General features: G+C 40.7%; 1 protein-coding gene across 2 annotated transcripts; it reads right to left on the bottom strand.

Annotated features, from left to right (window-relative positions):
* Positions 1 to 9: 9 nt before the first annotated feature.
* Positions 10 to 27,901, bottom strand: si:ch73-181d5.4 (death-inducer obliterator 1). Of its 2 annotated transcripts, none has more exons than XM_046869155.1 (15): positions 27,505 to 27,901; positions 26,328 to 26,985; positions 22,017 to 22,332; positions 21,554 to 21,844; positions 21,040 to 21,214; positions 10,051 to 10,477; positions 9,803 to 9,962; positions 9,282 to 9,365; positions 9,069 to 9,194; positions 7,353 to 7,488; positions 6,756 to 7,233; positions 6,526 to 6,679; positions 5,292 to 5,381; positions 4,995 to 5,190; positions 10 to 4,899 (listed from the first exon to the last, which is right to left on the bottom strand). In XM_046869155.1, exons 2-15 carry the CDS (start codon positions 26,963 to 26,965, stop codon positions 743 to 745), a joined length of 7,428 nt encoding a protein of 2,475 aa, XP_046725111.1. In that variant the 5' UTR covers positions 26,966 to 26,985; positions 27,505 to 27,901; the 3' UTR covers positions 10 to 742. The 2 variants fall into 2 exon arrangements, with proteins under 2 accessions (XP_046725111.1, XP_046725112.1); XM_046869156.1 differs by having other exon boundaries at positions 26,328 to 26,982.
* Positions 27,902 to 27,964: the final 63 nt, after the last annotated feature.

The following is a 27,964-nucleotide window of genomic DNA, read 5'->3' as shown; positions in this document are numbered from 1 at the left end:
CACACAAAGTGAAACAAAATAACACAAGTCTTTATTTTTATTCTTTAAAGAAATCTTTGCCACTAGACATACTGCCTGGAGATCCGTCCTGTGGGATATTATTATACACTATACCTTGAAATGCTTTTGTAGGAAAGTTTATAAAATACTTATGAACCTAAATGTACACCAGGATTTACAACTGTTGAGGACATAATTCAACTTTGCCGTACACAGTCCCCGATTTATGCGTTAACAAATCTGTACACTGACGAAACTCAAACCTATACATCCATATATACAAATGCACACTGTTTTAAGTTTATGTTTACAAATATAATCAAGTGAAAAGTCTGTGTTTACTGTCATTAAAATAATTCTTCAAAAACAAATGAGTTTTTCTTTCAAAGAGAAAAGATGCAGTGATGTTGCTACAAACAAAAACTCAAAAAGGAATTAACTGCTTAAACTTGCAGACTGTTCAAACACAATTTTAGTCCAACATGAAAAAAGTTAACAACATCTGCAAAATACAGAAACCTTTCATTTCTAATAAACCAAGTAAAAAAAAAAAATTAATTAATTAAAGCAATTATTAATGTGATTTTACCACAAATTTCTTTTCTGACAAAACATTTAACATTTAATCATGTACTTTCAAACAGTTAATGTTCTTTAGACTTTTATGTTCAAAATAAACCTGCTTGTTCATGGTCAATGAATGTGACCGACCTGCATTACTGTGGACTGGGACTCTATTTTATCAATGCCTGGTTTTATATGAATCTCTGCTCATTGCCCCATCTCTGCCAATCCCTCTTTCACTGGTATCCTCTCTGTTATGCTGTTCACTACCATGACCTCTTCTTACAGTGCTACTCCTCCTCCTTGCCCCTCGACACCATGGACTATTACCCCGACTACTGTATTCTTCCTCCCTATCAACAAACTCTCCCTTTTCTCCTTCTTGAAAGTGACTCTGAAAGGTTTCTCCATCTTGATTGTTTAAATCATTATCAAAGCGCCCGGGATTCACACCTCCTTTACCACGAACACCGAAGTGTCCTCTAGTGGGAGGACGCTGGGGCAGGTTATTCTCGTTGTAAAGACAAGGCCTCTGCATTCTAGGGCTCTGGAATCTTATTGGGCCACCAGGAGGTGTTGGGAGCAAAGGGCCAGACAGCCGCAAGGGGAGAATATCTGGCTCTTTGGTTGGTCCATCCAACCGTATCCGTGATTGCATTGGGTTTGGCACCTCACTTGCATTAGGCACGTGTGATCTTAGAGGTCTGGAATTAGATGGCAATGAAAAATTAGAAGAACATACTTTGTCCTCAGGCAACTCTATGGTGTGGGGAGGAAGCATCCTCTGGTTGTGAAATTTAGGGGATGGGGCTCTTGGACCTCTGAGATTTGGAGGTGGGTTAAAGCATGGACTTTTCATTTGAGCAGCTCGTTCACAACTTCGGTCACCTTCAAAAATATCAGGCTTTGCAAAATGTGGCTCAACTGTTTCCCTTTCTATTGCATAATCTCCAAATTCATCAAATTGTTGAGATCTTTCAACATTTAATTCCATTCTTGAAACCCGAGGTCTTTCAGGTTTGTTGGATAGAGAGTTTCTAGCACGTGCTGGAATCCGGGTTCGCATAGGACGAGGAGTGGGATACCTGTGACCTCTTGGTTGTTGTGGAGGTAGATTACTTTCATTAGCAAAATTTGGACCATAATCCCTTGGATCATCGAAATACTGAAGTGGTTCATGCTCTATTTCTGCCTTATCGAATGTAAGATCATAGCATCTTGAGTCATCAAAATCTGGTTGCTCTGTACCTCTACTGTCACGCCTATTTTCATGAAACCGTTGCGGTGGACCGTGTCCTCGAGGGCGTCTAAGTTCTGAAAATGTTTCTCTGTCAAGTTGGTGAGGTGCATCACACTCCCATGAATCATCAAACTCTTGTAAATGAGGATCACCACGATCAAACTCTCTTCTCTGTGACCCTGCAAAAGTAACTGAACCATCGAACATCTCAGGGCGTAAGAATGTATCTCTCGGCCTAAACTTTTGTGGTCCAGAACCCTCTAACATTACAGGTCTTGGGAACCGTCCCTTAGGTTCAAAAGGGTGAGGCGAAGCTCCTTGAAACATCCTGGAACCTGGGCTTGGGCCCCTTGGCCTAAGGTTTCGATTCCCAGAGTCCTCAAACATTCTAGATACAGATGTTGGACCAATTGGTCCAAATTCTTCAGATGGCCCACAATCATCAAATATCCTTGGTGTTAGACCTCTTGGCCCTGCTGGTCTGCAGTTTTCAATCTGCTCAGGATGTGGAGCTCTGGGAATCCTAGACTGCATTGATGTATGACCTCTCAGACCACCCAATCTATGCTGTGGGCCTCTCCACTGACCTTCAGGCGTCCTTGGTCTAAACTGATCTCTAGGAGGGCTATTTCTGTGAATATTGTTTTCCAACTGTGTCAAATCATCACTTGCCATGGAACGAGCCTCTTGCAATGGAAATTCTTGAGGGTCTGAAGTGCCATCTATCAAGAAACTAGTGTTCTGATTTTGAAGTGGCGTCATTTCACGATCTTGTCCACGCAAATGTGGTGGCCTCATTGGCAAATCCTTCACCGGCTCTGGGAAATCGTTCTCTATTTTAGGCATCTTCTGTGAAGGATGATGAAACTCTTGTCTTGATGACTGAATATGTATGGTCTTATCATTATTTAACACATTACCTCTCTGAGTACACTGATGCCTGGTGTAAAAGGGCTCATTGTTCCGGTCATGATCTTTTGATAATTTCTCAAATTGAGGCTTGTTTTTGTGAAACTCTTCCCTTTGCAATAGATTTGTCTTGAATGTTCGGTCATTCTGCAGTTGATTTGGTTCTACCTTCACTTGCTTCCTTTGAGAAAAAGTACCACAAGTTTTATCAGATGCTGCTTGCTCTCTGTGGTGGGACTGATCACTTTCAGGTTTTGTAAGAGCATCTTTCTGTATCGTGGTTTCTTTTGGCTCTGCACTCTCCAAAGCCTCATTTTGAGACTTTTCACTTTCAGGTTGCTCAGATGCTACAGTGTCTGTCATCGCAGAGTTTGGTTCATTCTTCTGCCTGGATGCCGATTTCTCCTTTAAACTTGAATGATTATTCTCCGGTTCTGAAGATGCCCTACTCCGAGGTGAACGTGCTCTCGATGACGAATACCATCTGTCCCTCCTACTACCATGTCTTGAAGATGTACTTCTGTGGCGGTTCTGCTCTCTCTCCCTTGATGACGTTCTTTCGTTCCTGCAACTACGACTTCGGCTTCGTCTGGAAGACCTTCTTCTTCTGTGTCCATCATCTTTTGACTGATCTGAGGTTCTTTTCTCGTGGTGTCTCGATTGTCTTTGTGAAGGGCTGTGATGTTGTCTCCTGGATGTATGGCTTTGTTTTGGTTTGCCTGAATCTTTCGATGGTGAATTGGAGCGCTGAATGTTCTCGTTACCAGACGATGAAGAGGTACTTTCTTGTAGTTCAGATGGACCAGGATGTATACTTTTTTCTGAATTCCTTACAGAATGCAACACTGTTGTATCAGCACTGGTTAACATTTTGTTATCTACCTCACCTAATGACATAGCTTGATCTTTTTCTTGCTCTAGCAAACCTTTTGAAGGGTTCTTGCTTTTCGAACATTCCCTTTTTTCATTTTCATTGTCAGTATGATCCGTCAGTGTTGGATTAACAGTATTTGATGTTAAGTTTCTATATTGCCTCGGATCTCTATTCAGATTTATCGCAGTTAGGGTTTTTTCCATCTCCTCATCCGGTTCCCTGCCGAAACGTGGTGGTGGTGACATGAGAGCATCAGAGACCGAAAAATGGGCCATGGAAACCCCGACTGCCGCTCTCTGAAGACGCAAAGCCTCTTCCTGCTCCTCAAGCTGGCGTTTCTGTTCCTCTATCTGCCGGTTTAAGTCTTCTAGCATTTTCTGCTGCTCAGATAATGACATGGTTGTTGATGGTCCATATTCAGATGTGGAGGGTTTTTTATCTGTAAGGTAATTCTGCATCTCTTCAAAGACTGTGTCATCCTCTGGATCATATGCTACGTCATCCTTTATTGCAGAGGTTCCTTGAGCAACGGAATGGTTTGCGGTACTACGTGCATGGACAGAATCAATTCTATTTCCCAAATTATATTCCTCTTCCGGATCATAGGGCCTATCATCATCATCAATAAAAACACCATCAATGCTTTTAGAAACATCAGTTGAAGTATTAGGCTTTGACAATTCTAGTGGTTTCACGGGGGAAAGATTTTGATATCCCAAAGCTGGATCATACTCTTCCTCAGGGTCATAGGGTCTATCATTACCATCATTCTCCACTGCAGCCTTCGAAGTCTGCTGATACTGTTGAACGATGGGGTCTACAGTCAAGAAAGATATGGCTGGTTCTTTAACTATAGGTGTTTCCTGGCTGGTATTTCCCGCTAAATCTTGGTTGTGTGTCTTTTTACCAAAAATTGTATCAAGAATAGTCTGGAGTGGTGTAGTGGTAGTGGAAGTGGTACTGGAATTTGGTGGAGCACTTAATGATGTGATCTTGGCAACATCTGAGATAGTAGATGTTTTAGGAGCATGAAAATTAGAAAGCACTGATGAAGGGTTTGAGAAGGGTGATGGTGGATCAGGTTGAGAGTTGCCAGGAGTAGTGCCGATTGCGATATCTGGGTCATAAGGTTCATCGTGTTCAGCATCAGGAACGGTAGATTTTGTAGGGAGGTTAATGATGGATTGAGGATCCTGTGATATCTGAATTCTTGGTCTTTTCTCGTCGATGTCGTGTGTCTGTGCTCCGGGTCGCTTTAGTTTCTGACAAACTGCCAGGCCGATCAGAAGATTCGGGTGATCCTGTTCAAGTCCTAAAAGACAAAATCGGTTCAATAAAAACACTATGAACAAAAATACACAGCCGTATTTGTCAACAAAGCAGCTTATATCTTTTTTCAATAATTACCTGGGCCTTCTATTGGCAGCAGTACAGAGGGAATGGACTCATTTGCACATAAAGGAATCAGATAAAGATCTTTAATATTGTTGCAAATATTGGAAACCACTCCAAATCTCCTGCGACTGTTGAAATACGAGAACAGGGAGACATATGCAACCTCTTCTTCATCAGATGCTGGATAAAAGCGAATTAAAGACAGCTCCTGTAGAAAAAGAAAATACCACAAATACATGAAGTGAATTTATAAGATTGCACTATCAATTTAGAGACAGAAAATGATTTGAAGTTAACTGATGGATTTACCTTTGTTAAAGACGTCTTTACTCTCTCAACGTACTCCCAGACTATTTCTGGTAAAATACGACCACCAATATGAACAGTATCTGGCAAGTCCTACATTAAAAAATTAAATATATATAAATGTTAGTTTATCCATTTGTAAAGTACCAAAAGCTTTAGTTTTACTGAAAATGATCAGATTTACAGACATTGGAGTATAAACTTTACATTTACATGCAGAATTCAAGTAATCAAACCTTATAAATATATACATAGATATGCACACCGATCAGGAATAACATTATGACCACCTGCCTAATATTGTGTTGGTTCCTTTTACCCTCCAAAATCTATTGGAACACCTTCCTAGAAGAGTGGAGGGAATTTTAATAGCGAACTGGGACTAAATGTGAAATGCGATGCTCAAAAAGCACAAAACAAACTTGACCAGGTGTCCACAAACTTTTGCCAATGTAGTGTATAGGGACAGATTTCTGGATCTTGAGAAATTGAATCTGAAATTTATTTTGTGACGGGCTTTCACAATCGTATTTCTCCTCTAGCTGTTGACTGATAACGACAGTAGAAAGTTGTGGTGATGTGAAAACTAGTCTACTGAGCCTAGATGTAAAAGCAAGAATAAAATAATATCATGAACATAAAATCTGCTTGCTTGGTCCACCATTGGGAATGCTAATTTAAATATTGAATTTCTGAATGAGGATGTTATGTATTGCTGTCACCAGACGTAGAAAGTAATGAATTTAATTTACTGTAATTGAGTAGTATTTTTTTGTGTACTTTTACTATTTAGTGGTTAAAATCTGTCATTTTAATTAGGTATGTTTTGTTTGAAGTTTTGTACTAAACTACATTTTAATTCATATCAGTTAAAATAATGAATAAAAATAATTGCAAGGGGGAAAAAATAAATGGCACCCCGGGAAACTACTACCCCGGAAAAGCAAAATTCTGTCGAATGGAAAGCTGTTCAATGCGTGCGCTCGCTGTACGAATTCTGAATCTGCCTTTGCGATTTTTCTCATCATCATAAATCCCCAAACTTAAAACAAGTTAAGTCGGTAAATTTTACTCTGAGTAAATTTTAAATGAGCTTCTTTTTTACTTTCACTTAAGTGAATTTTCAGACCTGTAACTTGTACTTATGTAAAAAAATTTATTGAAGTATCATTAGCTTTGACTTTGATTACTTTCTCCACCTCTGGCTGTCACAAATATCCAAAATACATTCTGAGACCTTTTTCAGAGCCTCTGCAGATCCTGAGATCATGCATCCTTTGGTAACAAACTTGGCCACCAGCTGCATGTTGAGAAAGCCTTTCCATATCGTATCTTGTCTGGAAAGGAAGTTAATTGTCTTCTTGTCTGCTGGGGTATGAGAGGTTCTCAATCTATAAACAGAAATACAAAAAAAAGATTGATATCCTGCGATACATCGTCATTTACTGTTGGTTATTACTCACTTACCTTGTGGTTAAACCTTGTGAACTGTAGAACATGGGGTTTGATGGAGCTGAGGGCTTCATGAGAATGGATTTGGGCATGGGTGGTGGAGGCGGAGGTGGCGGTGGCTCGACTGCTTTTGGTTCATCTGTGGTCTCCTTCTCACTACAAATTATGGTTAGACTTTTTGGAGGGTCTGGAACAAGAACATGAGCAGGCACGATCGCAGTAGAAGGTGCAGCCCGGTATCCTGCCGTCCGTGGATCCTTTCTTGTTATGGTCACTATGGAAACCGCAGGAATTACAGGTGGAGAAAACTCTTTCTGAGGTGTCTCCACGTTACATTCTTCAGCGTTTGGTGAAGCAGGAGACTCTATAACAAGGGAATCATCTCCGAGTGCAGGAGTTTTAGCAGATAAAGCGAAAGCACATAAAAGTTTTTCCTTCTGCTCGGTCTTCGGCTCTTCTTTTTTCGTGGTGTCCGTGTCCTCAGAAATCTGACCTACGATACAAAAAAGAAAAAAATGTATAAAGTCTCATTCGTTTTCAGGAACGCTTCAATTTTATTTTTGCATTTGCAAAAACCCTTCAAAGTCAGTGGTGTGGAAAAAGAAAACATACCCGTACAGATCCTGCATTTGAGGTCAAAGAGATGAGCTTTGTGTTCTGCTGTTGTGTCTTTCAGCATGGTGCTGATGATGGCTGAGACGGCAGTGCAGGGTTTCTGTTTGGCCGGAGGAAGAGATATTTTCCCTTCCTAGAGGAGAAAAACAATACATAAACACTAGTACTGAAAAATCATACTCAAGTAAAAGTACAAATATGCTTCTTTTTTTTTTTTTAAGTACTTAATAAAATATAATTTCTGAGAGAAAAATAAATACTCAGTTACAATAACCAGAGTGTTTGTAATTTCCTACTTTGCACCACTGTACATAAATATTAATGGAAACTACTGTATACTGAATTCCTCTCCAAGGAACGTAAATGATTCTGGACAGATGGATTATAATTTGGTATGTATGAGTAAATATATTTCGGAATCAGGAACACACCAGGAAACACAACAGGAAATATTCGATTTTGACTTCAGTAGAGTTCAGTGGTCACATGGAGTCCTTCAGTTCAATGTTCTGTAAGTGTTCAAGGATTTTCTGTGGTGATACATTTTGGAAGATTCCTACAAAGGTGATTTCTGAGTAGAAAAGATGTCTATTGTTTTGAAGTGTATTTCATATTTGGGATTCTTCTCAGTTTTGCAGGAAAGCGTGGGTGAGCCTGGAACCTTGTATAAATGATATATTGTCTAGTCGTGTCTGGATATGAAATGGAAGTTCAAGAAATGTCTTTGGTTTATAGTTGGATTGATTTGATGTGTTTGTTATCTGGGCACTGGTCCATTGCAGTCCATTGCGAGATGCAGGAGATTATTATTAGTTCGAGGTCTGATGGTGGAACAGTTTGAGATCCACATTTTGAGATCTTCCTTAGCACTAATGGCTGCCTGTTTATTGCCATAAAGTCTTTTATAACTAAAAAATAATGACTGAATAATATTTGTAATTATTATAAGCAATTTTATGGCTACATTCAACACTCAACTACATTTATGATTCAATAGATGTACTATTTACTCTATTTTTTTATTTACTATATTTTTATTCTATATTTACTATATTTTGATTACCAATTGCATTTTGCAGTCAGACAGTCAGCTCTGAATATTTCTTTTTAAATTATTTAAGTGAATTTTATTTGTCCATTGAATATGAAGTGCTGTTAAAAAGTTTCCAGACTAGGCTTATGCACAGTCACAGGGAGCACCGACCTTTACAAGTGCCAAGAGACATCTTCTTGTGTACATCGGGAGCTGTGCGACTGGTGCTAGTCTGGCCATGTTACCATCACAGATGGATGGTACAGATTTCATCAAGACAGCAAATTAGAGCACCCTGTAACAGAGCGGACTTCCCCATCTTCCCGAAGATGAAAATCCAGCTGCAAGGTCACTGTTTTGACACCGTTGGGGAGATTCGGCGCAAATCGCAGAACGTGTTTGACAAGCTTGGAAAAGAAGACTTCCAGGACACATTCCAGAAATGGCAGGAATGCTGGGTAGTATTGACGTTGATTGTGTGCTAACAGGATTTTTACAGGATTTTACTGCCTGATGTAGAGGTAAATAACGCTATGTAAAGTCCTGTAACTGAAGTTAATGTTGCTAATTCAACTACCTGTATGTTCAATGCTCTGTATTCACACCTGAGCTTCCAGTTGATCACAATCAAGGCTGGCCAAAGGAAAAATTATTCTGAAACAAAATTTCTGATAACTCACCATTGACGATGTGGCCATGCTATCGGGTTTGACTGCTATGTTCTTGGACACAGATACAGGCTGCTCCACGTCTGCACACACAGGAGATGAGTGTTCCTTCTGAGCCACAGGATTGTCTGTATTTTCCTAGAAAGAAAGAGAAGGATACTATCTGGCTGTTGTGTATTTAAACGCTGGACATATTTACAATGACGCCAACAGAACTGGTGGTACCTGAACAGACAGGAGCTCTTGATCGCTCAGACGGGTCAGTTTAAATGGCGTGATGTGTCCTTTAACAACTTCATAGAAAAGAACCTGGAGAAAAAAACTAATATTATATATATATTACATACATACATACATACATACATACACACAGATTTAAATACAGCCATCAAACTTCCAAATGATCTACACAGGGTACCTACACATTTCATTTTAAAATTTCACACTCAAATCTGCAGACTTCCCTGAAGATTTTTAGGACCGTATTTAACATCCGAAATATTGATTTTACACGTGAGCATTTTCGGACGTTGCAGTGTGGACGGGCGACTTTTAAAAAAACAATTTTTAGAAGAAAATGCAGTTTTTAAAAACGTGTTTTTTATTTTATAAAAACTGAATTTTGTAAAAATGCATAGTCTGGAGCAGAATAATACCAAAGAGTAGAAGCAAACATCTTGGTTGATTATTTGTTTATATGATTTTGCTAAATGATTGTAGATTGTTGAGCATGTCATTAAACACACCTTGTTCTTGGGGTCTTTCAAGCTCAAGATCAGAGATCTGTATTTGGTCTTGTACTTGTTGTCAGTAGTATAATACATGTTGAACATCTCTCTCTCAATGTTCACAGCTAATTTTTCAACTTCGCTCTCAGGGATCTCCAAATCGTCACTGGCGCTCACCCTGATAATAAACAAAACGGTCGGGTATCAATCTACTCATTCCATGTATTGACAAATCAGGTTTCTTATCTACAGGTAAATCCTCTGACCTTTTCAGCAAGGTGTCGACGAGAGAGCGCCTGATGTTCTGTCTCATCTGCATGTTCGGATGAGCTTGGAGAGGTCTGGGTGGAGGAACAGGAGCAGGAGTGATGGGCAGGACTCGAACCTCTGTGGTGGGGTTTGAGCTCTGGGGTTTGCTAGAAGCCTCTTGAGACTGGCATTGCGAAGCCTCGTTCAGGAGCTGGCGAGTTGCAGATAAACGTGGAGAACCCGGCATGGTTTTCTTGGCTCGGCTCGGGAGGGGATTAGAGGCAGGTCTTTTGAGTGGTGGAGATGAGGAGGCTGGTTTCTCAGCGACTTTTTTGGCAGCAGAGGCCTCCGAAGGAGCAGACGGATCTGGAGACTCGGGCTGAGTAGTGACTGGTGTTTTATCTGGCTCGCTTTCTTCAGCCTCCTTTTCGGGTTTAGTTGAGGCTAAAACAGAGTAAACGGGATGATAAATGATGACACTTCCACCTGCACGAGGTTGTGGGAGATCACTTTCAGGAAACATTTAGGCTGTAATGTGTATTAACTGAGCATTTATTTACAACTACCTGCACACAAAATAAAAAATGACCACATTTGACAAGATAATACACACTTTATACAGGTCAGTTATACAATGTGCATGTCTGTGTTTGTGTTCAGCATTTAATATGCTTCCAGATGTTTAGAACCAAACCAAGAGCCTGATGCAGTTTATACACTGTACAATCATATACGAGATATACAAATATGAAAAACATTTTCCAAACAGATCTATTTTCCTGGGATTAATGTTGACTGACTCTTATTGGAAAGTAGTTCTTAGTGGTTAAGATGATGGATTTGAACCTCCTGCTCATAAACTGCACAACTGTATTAATGAGATAATTAAAATTTCCTGTCTTTTAAATTCTGTAAATTACAGACATCGGTCAACATGAGTAGGAGTCAGTTTTGTTTTCAGTAACATAATGTTATCAGGGCAAGGTCTGGATATTTATCCAGGCTTCGTGCACAGGGGGTGGTGTCATGCTGGAACAGGTTTGGGTCTCCTAGTTCAATCAAAGCACAGCATCCAAAGATGTCTGATACAATTGTGTCTCCAACTTTGTGGTAACAGGTTGAAAAAGAACCACACATGGCTTGTCCCAATACTATTAGCCATATATTGTATCTTAAAGTTTTGTACCTTCTAAGGTTCTCCATACTTGTGCTTGCCTAAAAAGCATAAAACAGACCAGCACTTTTCTACCCCAAAGTTCTTATCTCACCCAGCACTGCACCAAACCCCCTCCATCATCTACTCATCTGGTTTCACCATGGAGACAAACTTCAAGACTGTTCTGGAACTGAGTCTTTCAACAAACTCTTCAGCCTCTTCAATTCAAAAGCCTCACTGTCTATCTCTCTTCTCTCCTAACAAAGTTTTACAGTGATAGTATTCCAAGTGTGTGTCCTAATGAACCAGCATCAGAATGGACTCGATGGAGACTTCAAAAGCACTTTCTGGCATCTGCCAAATCCCATTAACGTGAATAAAAAAACAAATGATTCCTGGATCTGTGTTTCAAAGAATAATTAAAGCACAAACTACGGAGATGAAATGATTAAATCACAGCCTTAATCGTTTAAGGAGTCAATCCGATCTACATCAGCATTGGAACATCTGCTCAGACCACTTGACAACAAAGTCTACAGTTGGCTTGTCTACCAACGTCGGCGATAATCAGACCTCTAAAATCTGTATTGGAACAAAAGTCGATTTATAATTGAATGTCAAATTAATGGAATTTGGAATAGTTTTTTCTTTTATCATTAATGCTTTGAGAAACAAAAAAGTGTGTAACTCTGAGGTCAGAAATCGAACCCCGGTGAAGGTTAGAGGACGATTAACACATGATAAGCCATGAGTTCTTGTGTCACCTACAAGATGAGTGTGTAATAATAATAACTAGTGTATAACTAATGTATAATTACAGGTTTAACGCTAAAAAAATATTTAATTGACGGTTCGATTTAAAAGGCAAAGAAGAAATAAATCAGAACAGCAATCATGAGCTGATAACTGGAGGTATAATCATTAATATAATCGTAATTTATTATTTTTTTATTATTATTATTATTATTTTTATGTTAAAATAACTGTAAAAACAGATTAAATTTTCACACGCTAGGATGACGGTTTCTCAAGTTCGTTAGCATTAGAATGCCTTGTGTACAATCTGTTCATGCTCGTTAGATGCATTTTTCATTATTGTTTAAAAAGTTTTTTGACCATGACCAGTGATTTTAAGAATCTTAAACAATAATTTCACCATTTCAGATTTAAAAGCCTGCTACACCAAACTGTAATAACTCATGGCCATTCTGAGTTTGTGCTTTGGGAAAAGTTGTTTCTACACACAGTGTAGCATCAAACAGGAGTCAACAAAAATCTCACAACATGGTTTAGATCTCAATTCAAACTAAATCATTCCTCGTTAACAAAGTCATCGTTGAGGAGACTTAGGCCATATGAAAACATTTTTCGTTTGAAAAAGCCCATTTTTCTCTCCGTTTTCTCCTTCCGTCCACACCGGGTTTTCAGCCAAGGACAACGTTGCTTTTTGAAAAAATGCTCTTCAAAATTGATACATTTAATTCAATAAAACACGTTTTCGCATCGCAGTGTAAAAATAAAGGCTTTCAAAAAAGACGATTTTTGATCATGTGACCAATTCAGAGATTTCAAACGGGCGAAAATTTAATCGACGCGAGGCAGAAATGACTCATGCGCTGTAGCGGGACGTGAACGTTTTCAGACGTTTCGGTGTGTCGAAAACAATAACGTGAAAATGTTTTTAAATGCTTTTAGAAAATTCATCCAGATTAGTGTAGTGCCGAACATTTATACCATTTTTGCAGATGCCCGTATCCAGACTGACTTACAATTCTCATCTGTACAATGGAGTAGTTGAGGGTTAAGGGCCTTGCTCAAGGGCCCAGCGCTGGTTGCTTAGCATTTTTCAGATTTTATCAGGCCCATGATCAGAAGTCCAACTTAATAACCGTTGCGCTACCACTTCCCTTGGAGGCGCCGTGATGATGTTACCGGTATCTTAAAGCTATTGTGATTGTCAGCATTGACATGGGAGCTAAAAGTGTTTGAGATTTACACAAGCCACCATGAAAAACATAAATAAAACAAGTATGGGATCCGATGTCAAGCCGTGTGTTTGTTCTGAAATGATTCTCCATCAGTTTGCATGGCCTAGAGCGCTCCTGAAGTCTGGAGAACTTGTTCGTTAGCATCAAACTGTAACGAATCGCATCGCAAAAGATTCTGTCAGTGTTGTCAAATATCTAATACTTTAAACTAAACTAAATCTAAAATCTGATGTGGTAGAAACAAATAGTTTTCCTAATAAATGATGTCAAAATAAATATATTTAAAATATCCCAATGGTTGTTTGCACAAGATCTGTACTGAAAGAAAAAGAAAATTGATTCCAAATCAGTGAATTTCAACAGCAGCTTCAGGCTCAACAATCAGCAACATGCAATTGTTCCTTAAACGAACAGCAGTAACGGATTGAAGCTCTTCATTAAACCTGACTTTAAATCCTGTTCCTGTTTTCCTGAACATTCCTTAGATATTGAAGGGCTTTCTAGAAGGTTCTACCCTGTCCAAAAGGAAATTGTGAAGGGTTGTTTATAAAGTGGACATTGACAGCATTTAACAGATGCTCTTATCCAGAGAGGCTTACAATTATTAGTTAGAAGTCGATTACAGTTTTACAATCGAGCAATTGAGGGTTAGGAGCCTTTTTCATGGGCCCAACAGTGAGATTTGACCTCATGACCTTCTGTTCCCAAGTCTAAAGCCTTAACCACTGATTACAAATATGATAAGTAACTAAACATTCAAGTAATACAAAATATCATTGATGTCATGTCTCATGTTCCATAGTTTTCACAAAAATGTACTGGAACAAATATTCAATAAAAATCCAAAAAGGTCAAACCAGAAATAAGAAATAACCACCACTAGAGGACAGTAGTGAGCTACAGAACTGGTGGTACTCAGAATCAGCTCTGGAGTTGCACTTGGTGTGGCAGGAGCTGCTATAATATGGACTCCAGAAGCTGGTTCTAGAGCCCTGTGATAAACACGACACCCTGACGGAATAAACAGCGCATGGAGAACTTGCTGAAAAGAAATAATAACCTGCAGATTTACATGCGTTTAACAGACACGTCTGGGTGTTAAAACATATATTGACAGGGGTAAACGTTTCAGGGTGACATTGGAAGCATTTCTCTAGTGTACGCTTTGAATAAATAAATACAAAAAATGTGTTTGGCTGATTCCAGCCTTTGCCTGGACGAGCAGCAATCCTTTGCCATTTCCCCGTCGAACGCCTCCATAATTCCACGTTTTTTCCTGCTTTCTCCAGGAGGTCATCAGATGATCTTGGAGTTCAACCCAGTGGGTAATCGGTGACGTTTGTGCGCCACTCTTAAACCGTTCAGCTGGACGCTGAGTTCCAGAAAAATCCAGAGCGAATCCATTCAATCCACTGTGCTGTTGAAAGCGACAGAGTAGGAAGTAGGTGTACCTAATAAACTGGCATCCCGTGGGTGTGGGGTTTAAACATGAACATAAAATGGCCTTTCGATATCATGGCTCATTTTTGAGCCGTGTTTCTTTTGCTCGGTTTTCTTTAGCATGAAGCATGTTTTTGGCGCACGTCGTTTTGAAAGCGACGTATTAGAAACGTCACGTTTGTGTGGTAGTGTGAATGGTGGTGAGTGGAGGGATGGAGGATCTGAGATATCGGAAACCAGATCTATCTGCTACCGCGTTTCGGAAAATGTCTGACCTTGTGCCGTGTGCGAGTCATTTTATGCATCTTTGCGTTATAGAAAAAGTTTGTGTATGTGTGAACATGACTGTGGAAAACTGAGCTGTCCAAGGTTTTAGGCATATTGAGAAGACGAGTAGTAACTTGATTCCAGATTTAAAAGCCTGCTACACAAAACTGCAATAACTAATGAAGTAATAATTAGTGTGCGTTTGTGTTGTGGAAAGTCGTTTCCTCGCACCGTGTAGGATCTTGTTTCAAACTGATATTTAGAGCAAAACAATTCCTCTTTAACAAAGTAATCGATGGAAATGGTTCTCATTTATACCCCAGAGCACCTGAGGGTCAGGGGCCCAGCACTGGTAGCTTGTCAGTTTTCGAATTTGAACTCATGATCAGAAGTCCAACTTTATAACCTCTGAGCTACCAGTTCCCTGAGAGGTACCGTAATGATGTTGCATTTACATCAAAGCCATCATGAATGTCATCTGACCACAAAGCTCTTTGTCAAACCTGCAACCTAGAAGTGTTTGAGATTTACATAAAGCCACCATGCTGATATCCAAGCAAGCTGTGTGTGTGTGTGTGTGTGTGTGTGTGTGTGTGTGTTTTTATAATGAATCTTCATCTGCAAAGACCTAGAGCTCTATAGAAGTCTGGAGAACATGAAAGCCCAAATGACTACTGTATTTTAATGAAAGCTTTTGAAAAGACCATATTTCAGGGTCGGACTGATCGCAGGCTGCTGTGTGTGTGTGTGTGTGTGTGTGTGTGTTGAAAAACTTGCAAATAGATGTTATTTGAGAAGGAGGAGTAGGGGGAACAAAGGTATGAAAGAACCTCGACATCCTGTAAATGTAGAGAAGGTTCTGGTGTTCCATGGGGTGCCGGTTTAGTGATGTAAACTAAGTAGTAAGTCATATGTAAGTCATATGTAAGTCACATAGTAAGTCAAATAATACACTCGAGTGTGTGGTGCTGTGGAGATGTAATTAAAAAAAGGTCTAAAGCAAGAGGCAATCATCAAGAACATGGAAATGGAGAGGGGTCTTGGGGTACAGGTGAAGCAAGGCTGGTTTTGGAAGAGGTGCTTGGACCCGCAAGATCATCTTGCATTAGTTTACTGCCGGGACTGAATACATAGACATGATTAACAGTTATTCATTTTCCACTCAATCCCAATTGTTAATTGAGTTTGAACAATCGTGTGTTGATAAGTTGAATTTTTTACAAAAACGTACTAAATTGTGCATTTCTGGCTACGAAAGATCTCTGAGACGATACGCTCCAAAATGCTCCATTTACACCAAAATAAACTCATGTTTTCTGAAAGATCATAAAAAAAGGATTATGAAGGTTTCAATGTTTCCTGGAGCCACCTGGTGGGCTTCATGTGGTGCTTTTGGCCCAGAAACCCCCCCCCCACACTCGTATTGACCTTATCACCTTTGTTGAAACCGCGAAATTGTTTTCTTGTCAAAGTATATCTGTATAAGCTGTAGGGGGCGTGACCTCATTAGCCCTGCAGGAAGTGTGCATGTGATTGATGAATGTGCAGGTAGAAATTCAACTGAAATTGATAGATTTGGTAAATGGAAATTGGTAAATCCGAGATTATTTATTACGATTTATTTTATTTTTACTACATTAAAGTTCCTTGTTATGGTCTCACCTGCAAATTCACCCCAGTTAATTCCCATGAAAAGTTTCCAGTCTTGAAAATTCCTGGAATTTCGCCACCCTACTAATACTTTGGTTTTACAGAAAATTCAGCCATAAGATTGAATCGAAATGTTGATTTAAATGATGAGCCGTGTATAGAGTCAATTATAATGAGCTGTAGTGTGTAAAATTAAAATCCCTTAATTGATTTGTGCTTGTGTTCAAGTTAATGACGGCACCCAATTACTTCACATTTAGTCATAATGTTATTTTCTACCGTCAACGTCTAATCGCATACATCTAATCGCTTCGCTCGCTTATAGGTCAATTATGTAGTAAGTAATAGTCATCACATTAAGCAGCTCTGAGAACAACTGCAATGTCTCTCTTCATTGGCTTTACCTTCAATCTATGTACAATGATCTAATCCAACTTTATATATGTGCGTATATAAGTATACCACTACAAACGTTTGTAGACCCCTGACCAATACAAATTTGTTTAACATCTCACTCCAGATTTACGCTCCTCTTTCTTCTCATAATAAGCTCCAATCTTCAGGGAAGGCTTTCCAAGAGCATTAGTGAAATTAGACTTTGATGTTGGAGCATGTGAGGATGCTCCTGTTCCGGTTCCTCCCATATGGGTTGAGGAGGGAGGTCAAGGCTCAGTGCAGGACATTGAGGTTCTCCCACTCCAACCACCATGTCTTCCTGGAGCTCGCTTTGTGTACAGGAGTATTATCAGGATGGAAATGCGTTTGAGGGTGTTAAGTCAGAATAATTGGGAATCCTTCATGCGTACATATGCGATTGTGTGCTTCGAACTTTGTAGCAACAGTTTGGAAAAGAACCACATTATGGGTGTCCACAGAAGGTAAGAATTTTCTCCTTTCTTGCGTTTTTATTGTTTTAATTCGTCACTGCTGCACCAGTTTATCATCAAACCTTAATGCTGAGGCACATCTCATGTATGTATGCATGTATGTAATGTATAGAAGTTTTCATTATATGACGATCTGTTGTGGGTTTTTATATAAGTACCCTTGTATTCGTTTTGACCTTTGCAGACTTCCTGTGTTATTTCCTATAAACAGTTTCAGTTCTAAAATATTTTGACCCCTTGCATCATGAATGTACTGAATATATATACACCAAATGTTTCTATCTGCCCCGTCACAGACTCCCAAGGAGCATCGTCTAGTTTTCCTTCACTGCATGATTCTTCACTGGTGTTTCTCCACTGATTTCCTCTGCTCGTTTTTTGTGTGCTGCAGGATCCCTCGCAACCTTTGACATACGAGGTGGTATCAAAAAGTTTCGAGAGCAGTTTTGTAGCACCAACAGATGGCAGCACAATCCTGCACGCACAGTCACAAGGAGCAACGACCTTCATAAGTAAGCGTACCAAACTGGGTGCGATTCTGACCACGTGCACGGCCCGTCACAGAGCTCTTCTCACATATACGAGATTCTTGATGGAATTCTCTCACTTCCGCACCCACCCTACTCGCCAGGTTTGGCTCCGAAGGACTTCCACCTCTTCCTGAAGATGATGATGAGCCTTGAAAAGAAAACTTCCAGGACACATTCCAGAAGGGGCAGGATCGGGGGTGGGGGGTGGTATTGCTGTGTAAGGGGACTATTTTGAAGGTAGTTGGAAATGTAAATAAAGTACTTTCTAGTAAACAGTTATTCTTAAAACTTTTTTGATACCACCTCGTACACCTGAAAGCTCAGCTCTTCGGAAAGAAGAGAGGTGAGAGCATCCATCCTTGGGGGGCCCTTCACGGTTATTCATACCGCCCTAGTTTCACTCCGTTCCTCCAAAAACAGATTTTTACACGGATAAGGAATTGTACATGGTTTCACAAAAAGATCTTCAAGTTTTTCCCATTAGGAAAGACCCTGAAGATTTCATAAATGTGTATGGTGTGTCAGCAGCGTGAGATGCCACCTCAGCCCTGACCTTGGGTGTTTTCTGACAGAAGCATGGTAGGAGGTAGACTGCCTATTCTGAATGACCCCTATGCATAAATAAATGCATGGAACTGCACTGTAATAATCAGAAGGTGAATTGACTGTTTTATAACCAGCATGTGTGGCACCTTCTTTTGACTGGGTGTTTCTCAGGTGTGTGTGTGTGTGTGTGTGTGTGTGTGTGTGTGTGTGTGGGGATTCGTTTGGCTTGTATCTGTAAACATCCACCACATTTTGGTCACATTGGTATTGGCACTTGGTATCAAGTATCAGTCAAACAGCTAAACCAAACTATTACCAAAATAAAAAGATCTGAATAGTAGCTACACATTCTGCATTCTTGAAGTATCAACAATTCTTTGAACCACAAGGTTGCGAAAGTGTGACCTTTTCGAGCGCAGCACAATTTAGCGATTGTACGCCAAAGCTAGTTTGTCTGAATCAGAGCACGTTTAGCATCAACCACGTGGGGATGCCAATCATTCCAACTCCCGATATGTTTGGTGGAATGTGAGAAATGATATCCCTAATGCAGTCTGTACTTCACACAGCGTACACCCGGGAAAATAGATGAAAATCAAAAGTAAGAGTGTGGAAAAAGCAAACCTAGGAAACGAGAAATGCAAGAAGCGACATGATAGACAACCCATTTGAGGCTAAACTGGAGCTCTACCATGAAGGACGAGGAGGTTTGCAGGAGTGTATAGAACTATTCAAAGAACAGAAACCGTGCAAACGACAAACACTTTCATAGTATCTGTGTTTAGTTTGTTTTAATGTGGGTGATGGACATTCCCTATTTAATTTCCATAAAAAAGTGTGCAATTTATAGATATAGCTGATCTATATATATTGTTAAAGTTCATGCCACATTTTCTTGGGCAATTATAAGCAATAATTTCAGTGCAATAATAACAACAATAATTACATGTTCACTAACTTGTCTAATTATCATAGTATTCTGACTTTTTGTAGAGGCTTGTTTTGTAACAGGCACAGTCACAAGGAGCACCGACCGGCTCAAAGCTCGCCGTTTTGACACCATTGTGGAGGATCTAGCGTGAATCACAGGAAGTGGTTGACACATGGCAGGAGCGCTGCATTGCTGTGCGAGGGGACTATTTTGAAGGTGATGACTAAGTCAGGGCTGGGCAATTAATTTCTATAGGGGGCCACATGAAAAATCTGAACTGTGTTAGAGGGCCAAACCAATGATAACTTGAAAAATAATTCTGCTCAATATTAATTTTCTCCAATTGTAAAAAGCAGTAAATTATATATTTTGATAAGACATGACGTAAATAGTACGCCACAGTTTTTCAAAGTAAAAGCAACACAGTTGTATTGCATGCACAGCATAAATACTTGTTAATTTGTGTTTATGACCGACATACCGTGGGCCGGACAGGAATGCCCAGGTCTGCTCTAACTTTATTGTGAGCAACTGTGAGCCAACAATTTTCCAATGGGATCAATAAAGTATTTTGAACTCATTGTGTATCCCAGGCTACACATGGCGTCATGATGCTCTCTAGTGATTGGACATTTATGTATATCGTGCATCTTGTAGAACACTATGAAATGGTTCCACAGGAGATGAAAACGTCTCTCTTGGTCTGCGGTTTGAACATTTTACTAGTGAGAAACTGGGTGAAGGAGGTGGGGCTTTCAAGGGGACAAGGTAATGCTGGAGAGTTTAACTCTACTTACCTGTCAATCATTCACAGAGGCACTTCATTTGTGCATATTTTTGAATGCATTCTGATTTTCTATACAAAATACAGGTGAAGGTTGGAAAAGGCCTGAGAATCAGTTTCCTGCTAAGATTTTTAAAACGAGAAATAATTTGAATGCTTTTTCTACATCATCCATTTTGAAATGTCCTATAGATATGGGACAGGCGTTAAACATTATTGCTTCATTTATCTTGCCTAAAGAGCTTCCTTTGCCATCGGCTTAAAACATTTCGCCGTGATGGTGTAAATATGGAGACGGGCCTTAAGGGCTTGTAATGGTAAAAAAAAACAAATGTAATAAAATGTCATATAAAGCAAGCGAATATTGTTATGTGTTTGGGTGATAGGAGAAGCAGTGTTTTTAATATAGATTGAAGGAAAGAAAGTGCAGTTGGATTATTTTAGAACAGTGGGTCTTGTTTTCATTCTTTAGACACCTAAACTATACATCGAACCATTAATATGCTTAATTGCACCATAGGGCAGCAAGATGTGCAGGGACATCCAGGTAAAAAAAATGAACATTTTCTCCTGCACTAAAATTACACCTGGTTGTCCATTGTGTTGTGATTAATCTTTATTTGTTTGCTTGAGGTTTAGAATACTCACCCCAACATTGAGTGTACTTACCTTTTAGGAATATCGTAGTGTGCTGTATTGCACATATGCGAAGGAAACCAGCTCACTGTGTGTGTGTGTGTGTGTGTGTGTGTGTGTGTGTGTGTGTGTGTGTGTGTGTGAGAGAGAATTGCCTGTGTAATGCTGTACACCCCCTGTGTGATACATACTGGCTTTGTAAAACAGTGATGAAGCGATTGCTGCAGGTTGCTGCTCCCCCATTGCTTTGTGAACAGGGTCAGGGGTGAAAGAGGCAGCAGGGGCAGATCCCATCTCCTTACTTCTGCCGTCCTCATCAGGCTTCTCTGAAGGTTTCTTCTTGAAGAGCTTTCCCAGATTTTGGATCTAAAAGAAAAAAAAAAAAAGAAAAATCATATATGAAAACAGCTAGTTATTTGAGTTCAAGCAAACACACACACACACACACACACACACACACACACACACACACACACACACACACACACACACAGTAGGCTTTTATTATTATTATCATCATTATTAAATTTAAAACATACACAACAATTTCAGGGCTAGGAAAAAAAAAAAAAGAGAGACTAGAGTTAGCGCAGTGTCACTGTGGATACGCGCTCCGTACCGGAAAAATATTTTTGTATTAATATTTGTAAGAGAGACACTGTGTACATTGCAGGTGTATATAAAGGGCCGTCAGTGTGGATTTACCTTAAGCGTGGGTTTAATCGCAGGTTTGTTTTTAATCTCAGGTTGAGCTTTGGGCTCTGAGAGGCCGTGCATGGCAACGGCAGCGTGACGGATGATGCACTGATGGCCGCAGTACACCGATTCGGGCAGAGCATCGTTACTACAGCCCGGACCGATACACTGAGGAGCAGTGGCCTTCTCCTTCTCCTTCTCCACCAGGTCCTCCTGGTCTTCCACCGTTTCTTCTGTCACATCCTGTTCCCCCGCTACGGCTCGCTCTTCAAGTTTGGAAGTGGCTTCGAGTGTCTCCACCTGAGATAACACTCAGAACTCAGATCACAGGACCATAAAACCGGCTCAAAAACAGTAGGAGAATAAAACATTTTAGAAGATCGCTTATTAGAAGATTTAAATCCTCCTGAGATCTGACGGAACATTTTGAAGGACAATAAATAACAGATCAAGAAGGACGGTCGCTTGTTACCGGTCGGAAGATCTTGATTCTCGTCTTTGTGCCGCGAGAGCTCGACTTCCTGATCTTCCCTTTAACACCGTCGTCCTCGTTGGGTCGTTCTTCTCCGGCCGAGGAGGTGAGCAGGCTCTCGGACGAGGAGCTCAGAACTTTACAAAGCACCGGCTGCTGCTGCTGATTCAGGAACCTGATGGGACTTTGGCAAGGAGAGCAGGACGGACAGATGTAATCCTCTCCGTTCTTCTCCAGGAGACTACCACGAGACTGACTGATGCCTACACAGTCACCGTGGAACCACTCGTGACACCGGTCACAGCGGATCATGAACCTGGCGGAAGAAGATCGTGTTTTGAGGAGTGTTAAACACGTGTTTAATAAGAGTACACGTCAACGGTTTCAGAAATGACGAATATAAATATCTGATGCAAAAACACAGCGTTGCTGAATACTAATCTACTGAGAACTAACCTGGAATGATCTACAGATAAAATCAAAGTTGGTGTAAATTTGGACTCTGGTAATAAGGATTTTAGTGAGAAGGGGGTTAATGAGTTTATGGCTGGCAAGGTGGAGGTTAATGAGAAGGTCAATGAAGAAAAGGTAGATAATGAGAAGGATAATGTGGAAACGGTTGGTGATGAGGAAGATGTTAATGAGCTCTTAGTTATAAACATGTATCAGTAGAATATTTTAAAAGGATACCACTGTGTACATTACAGGTAGAGCAATTTATGAGGTTAATAAGGTAAAGGTTAGTGATCAGAACATTAATGAGGAGATTAATGACGTAAAGGTTAGTAATAAGAAGGTTAATGAGGAGGAGGTTGGTGATGAGGAAGATGTTATGAGGGAAAGGTTGTGATAAGGAAGTTAATGAGGAGGAGGTTAATGATGAGGAAGATGTTAATGAGGTAAATGTTGGTGAGGAGGTTAATGAGGAGGAGGTTGGTGATTAGAAGGTTAATGAGGTAAAGGTTGGTGATTAGAAGGTTAGTGAGGAAGAGGTTGGTGATTAGAAGGTAGGTGAGGAAGAGGTTGGTGATGAGGTGGAGGTTAATGAGGTAAATGTTGGTGAGGAGGTTGGTGGTGAGGAGGTTGGTGATGAGGTGGAGGTTAATGAGGTAAATGTTGAGGAGGTTAATGAGGAGGAGGTTGGTGATGAGGTGGAGGTTAATGAGGTAAAGGTTGGTAATTAGAAGGTTAGTAAGGAAGAGGTTGGTGATGAGGTGGAGGTTAATGAGGTAAATATTGGTGATTAGAAGGTTAATGATAAATAGGTTGTGATTATAAGGTTAGTGAGGAAGAGGTTGGTGATTAGAATGTTAGTGAGGAAGAGGTTGGTGATTAGAAGGTTAGTGAGGAAGAGGTTGGTGATTAGAAGGTTAGTGAGGAAGAGGTTGGTGATTAGAAGGTAAGTGAGAAAGGGGTTGGTGATTAGAAGGTAAGTGAGAAGAGGTTGGTGATTAGAAAGTAAGTGAGGAAGAGGTTGGTGATTATAAGGTTAGTGAGGAGGAGGTTGGTGGTGAGGAGGTTGGTGATTATAAGGTTAGTGAGGAAGAGGTTGGTGATTATAAGGTTAGTGAGGAAGAGGTTGGTGATTATAAGGTTAGTGAGGAAGAGGTTGGTGATTAGAATGTTAGTGAGGAAGAGGTTGGTGATTAGAAAGTAAGTGAGGAAGAGGTTGGTGATTATAAGGTTAGTGAGGAAGAGGTTGGTGATTATAAGGTTAGTGAGGAAGAGGTTGGTGATTAGAAAGTAAGTGAGGAAGAGGTTGGTGATTATAAGGTTAGTGAGGAAGAGGTTGGTGATTATAAGGTTAGTGAGGAAGAGGTTGGTGATTATAAGGTTAGTGAGGAAGAGGTTGGTGATTATAAGGTTAGTGAGGAAGAGGTTGGTGATTATAAGGTTAGTGAGGAAGAGGTTGGTGATTAGAATGTTAGTGAGGAAGAGGTTGGTGATTAGAAAGTAAGTGAGGAAGAGGTTGGTGATTATAAGGTTAGTGAGGAAGAGGTTGGTGATTATAAGGTTAGTGAGGAAGAGGTTGGTGATTAGAAAGTAAGTGAGGAAGAGGTTGGTGATTATAAGGTTAGTGAGGAAGAGGTTGGTGATTATAAGGTTAGTGAGGAAGAGGTTGGTGATTAGAAAGTAAGTGAGGAAGAGGTTGGTGATTATAAGGTTAGTGAGGAAGAGGTTGGTGATTATAAGGTTAGTGAGTAAGAGGTTGGTGATTAGAATGTTAGTGAGGAAGAGGTTGGTGATTAGAAAGTAAGTGAGGAAGAGGTTGGTGATTAGAAGGTTAGTGAGGAGGTTGGTGATTAGAAAGTAAGTGAGGAAGAGGTTGGTGATTAGAAGGTTAGTGAGGGAGGGGTTGGTGATTAGAAAGTAAGTGAGGAAGAGGTTGGTGATTAGAAGGTTAGTGAGGGAGGGTTGGTGATTAGAAAGTAAGTGAGGAAGAGGTTGGTGATGAGGCGGAGGTTAATGAGGTAAATGTTGGTAATTAGAAAGTTACTGAGGAAGAGGTTGGTGATTAGAAGGTAAGTGAGAAAGGGGTTGGTGATTAGAAAGTAAGTGAGGAAGAGGTTGGTGATTAGAAGGTTAGTGAGGAAGAGGTTGGTGATTAGAAGGTAAGTGAAGAAGAGGTTGGTGATTAGAAAGTAAGTGGGGAAGAGGTTGGTGATTAGAAGGTTAGTGAGGAGGAGGTTGGTGATTAGAAGGTAAGTGAAGAAGAGGTTGGTGATTAAAAGGTCAGTGAGGAAGAGGTTGGTGATGAGGCGGAGGTTAATGAGGTAAATGTTGGTAATTAGAAAGTTACTGAGGAAGAGGTTGGTGATTAGAAGGTTAGTAAGGAGGAGGTTAGTGATGAAGATGTAAATGAGGTAACGGTTAATTATGAGACGGTTAATTTTGGAAGTTGGTTGGTGGTATGATTCTGTAATACAGATCTTTCCCTGGTCACTCTGAGGTGATTAATATTACTTTAATTCAGTATACTTTAACAAGTGGTGGTTCTACAGTACACTATAAATCAGAGACGCCTAAACATTATAAACACACACAACTTTTGATTGTTACGCAGCAAAAAACGTAACCCGAAATGAAAAGGAGAGATAAGTCAGTGGTGGACGAAGTACACAAGCATGTAGTAGAGATAAAGTAGATCCAGTAAAATGTGACTCCAGTAAAAGTGTCCCTTTAAACTTTCAATTCAGTAAAAGTTCAAACGTTTCTGCCATCAAATGTTCTGAAGTTTCCAAAGTACTATGATTTATTACGACCTAAAACCTTCTTCAAAATAATAAATGAGGTCACGTGTGTTGTGGCGAGTTCGTGCTCGATTCTGATTGGTGACTCGCTGCGTGATTGACCAGTTACGTTTTTATCCTCGTAAATAAAAACGATCGACTGATTTCACTGAATGTAGGCGAGTAAAAAGATATTTGACTTTGAAAGGTAGTGAAGTTACAGTAAAAGTCTCCCCAACATTAGAGAAGAACGTTAGAGAAGAACCCTTTATCTTCTGACCTGGCAGCTAGCTACACACAGTCTCCGCCTCACTCTTTAAAAAAAAAAAGAGCTCAGTCAAACCTCCATTTACAAACCAAATAACCTTGACGACGCTCTCCATCATCCTGACCTTAGAAAAGCTGCTGAGTGTGTAGCTTGTGTTTTTGAGCAGTGTACATCTACCACGTGATTCTTCTAGGAATGAAAAGATCTCTTGGTTTGTGAAACCGTGACTAATACAATCCTCTGTGTTTTTATCCACTGTTTTCAGATCGATCTATTGATCGGAACCCATTTCATTGTCAATGTGTAAAGCAGGAATTGCGAGACGAAAGGAGGATTCGTGAAAAGAAGAAAAGGTAGAACTACGAGAAATAAAGTACGAATTGGCGGGAAAAATGTTGGAATCGTGAGTAATAGTCAAAATTTGGGGTGGGGGGGTCGGCGTCGAAATTCCAAGAAATAAAGTCAGAATGAAAAGGGAAGAAAAAAAATTTCCTTGCTAGATATAAAATCGGAATCGCGGAAAATAAAGTCTGAATTGCGAGAAAAGTTCGGAATTTCGAATTTTTTTTAAAAAATTGCAAGAAAGTCGCAAGTAGACGAACTATTATTCTTTTTTTGGATGGGGGATTCAAAGCCGATGGTACTAAAACTGGGATTCGGATCGGATTTCAGGTCCGAAGTTCCGAGTTTATTTCTGTAGCGCGTTTCACGATGGACGTCGTCTCAAAGCGGTTTGACAGAAGTTACAGAATTTACAAAGTTCTACAAGAAAAAAGACTCGGACAGAAAATCGTGCTTCTACATGCTACTTGCCTGTTATTGTGCTTCTGTTGACAAATGCAGTAGATGGCTTCAGGGTCGCTGTATTCGTCGATGCTTGAAGATTCTCCTGCGTCGTTTCGCCCCTCCGGATCCACCTTTCCCTCGTGCCGACCCCCCGGAGCTGATTTCCGGGCTCCGGTTATCCCTGATTGGTCGGCGAGTGAAGAGACGTCTTGATCTGCTTGCACGTTCTCGCGAGACCCTTCGTCGTTCAGTTCTGCGCTCTCTTGTTGGATCTCCTCCGATTTCCGTCGCCTCCGGGCTCGCTCTTGTAGCTCTCGGAGAGTGAGCTCGTCGCTGTCTTGATCCGATGCCTCGAAGGCGGCTTTCTGAGGTTCGTGCGGCTGACGGGGCGCCGCTACGATGTCATCCGATTCAGGATCTACGTCCCTCACCTGGATCGCTCCTCTGCCTGCTCGTGTCCTTTTGGGGGGAGTTGGTATGGTTTCGTTTGGCTGTTTGGCGCGTCCGCGACCCCGTGCTTTGCCCTTGGGCTGGCGCGCGGTCCGACGCGGCGTCAACGTAACGAGGTCCAGGTTGCCAATTTCTTCGATGAATTCACGTCTAGCGATGGTGCTCCTGCGGAAGCCCCATCTTTTGGTGGCTTCTGTGGGGGACGAGTCGTCCATCTGCTGCTTCTCTGTCTCTACTGCACAGAATGAACATACAGGCAAGATCAGGACTTATATGTCGTGAAGTAGGTGTAGCCCTGGTGACAGCTAAAGTAAAGGGGCGTGGCCTTTTTTCCCGGTGATTACTCTAAGGAGGCGTGTCCTTTGTTCCAAAGGTCAGGTTCAAATCCAAGCTACCAACAAGCGACCACTGCCGGACCCTTGAGCAAGACCCTGCATAAATGCGTCTGCCAAACAACGTGAAAGTAAACGTGGCGACATTTTGTGAAGTCATAGTAAAAAGGGGCGCGGCCTGTGTGGATGAGGCGTGGCCTATAAGGCGGTTACAATAAGGGGGCGTGGTCTATGGCCTGTCGATGCCAAAAAAAAAAACGAAAACGCAACACGCTCGCTGCGTTTGTTATTTGTTTACACTAATTTCACACACCGGATGCTAGCTAACGGCTACCGAGCTAGCTAATTTATTTTGGCACAAAGTTATCGCGTGACCGAAAACAGTGCTAACATGCTAACCCGATTCTAATAAGGATTATCACCTTCAAACTGCTTCTCCGGGCTTCCAAATCGCACAACAGCGTCATGTGTAGCATCCGGGCTTTATTCCTTTCTCAGGTACACACGCCGAAACCTCGGTCCGAATCTACACCGACATTTTAACACGGTGCCGCCGAACCTCCACACGCGCGTCCATTTTGTCCGCCACAGAAGGGGCGTGGCCTAAGATGTCAAGCTTCCCGACTCCCGTACAAGCGCCTTATAGCAAGTCCCGCCTCCTTTCCCAGACACGGACTTTGATTGGCTGGGAGTTTGAATGCAGCCCGCTTATTGGTGGTATTGAATCACTCTTCAGCTCACAGTGTTTAAGTATTAAAGCAGTCGTTCGGGCAAAGTTAAATAAACTTTCAATCAACAGCATGTTAATTATGATTTTTTTTTTTATCGGTCTGTGTATGTTTTAGAGCGTTTTTTGCTATGATTTATTGATTCTGTTAATAA

This window comes from Silurus meridionalis, chromosome 16 (genome assembly GCF_014805685.1).
Source record: "Silurus meridionalis isolate SWU-2019-XX chromosome 16, ASM1480568v1, whole genome shotgun sequence".
Lineage (NCBI taxonomy): Eukaryota > Metazoa > Chordata > Actinopteri > Siluriformes > Siluridae > Silurus > Silurus meridionalis.
Note: the sequence above shows the minus strand (reverse complement) of the source record. Positions and strands in the feature narration are given on the sequence as shown.

Bases quoted from the DNA above. Each gene is read 5' to 3' on its own strand.
- si:ch73-181d5.4 (XM_046869155.1), bottom strand. From the start codon at position 26,965: ATGGACGACTCGTCCCCCACAGAAGCCACCAAAAGATGGGGCTTCCGC. The intron at 9,963-10,050 runs GTCAGAGGATTT...GTTTATTATCAG, and splicing joins GTCGACACCTTGCTGAAAAG to GGTGAGCGCCAGTGACGATT. The intron at 9,195-9,281 runs GTACCACCAGTT...CTTTCTTTCTAG, and splicing joins AAGAGCTCCTGTCTGTTCAG to GAAAATACAGACAATCCTGT.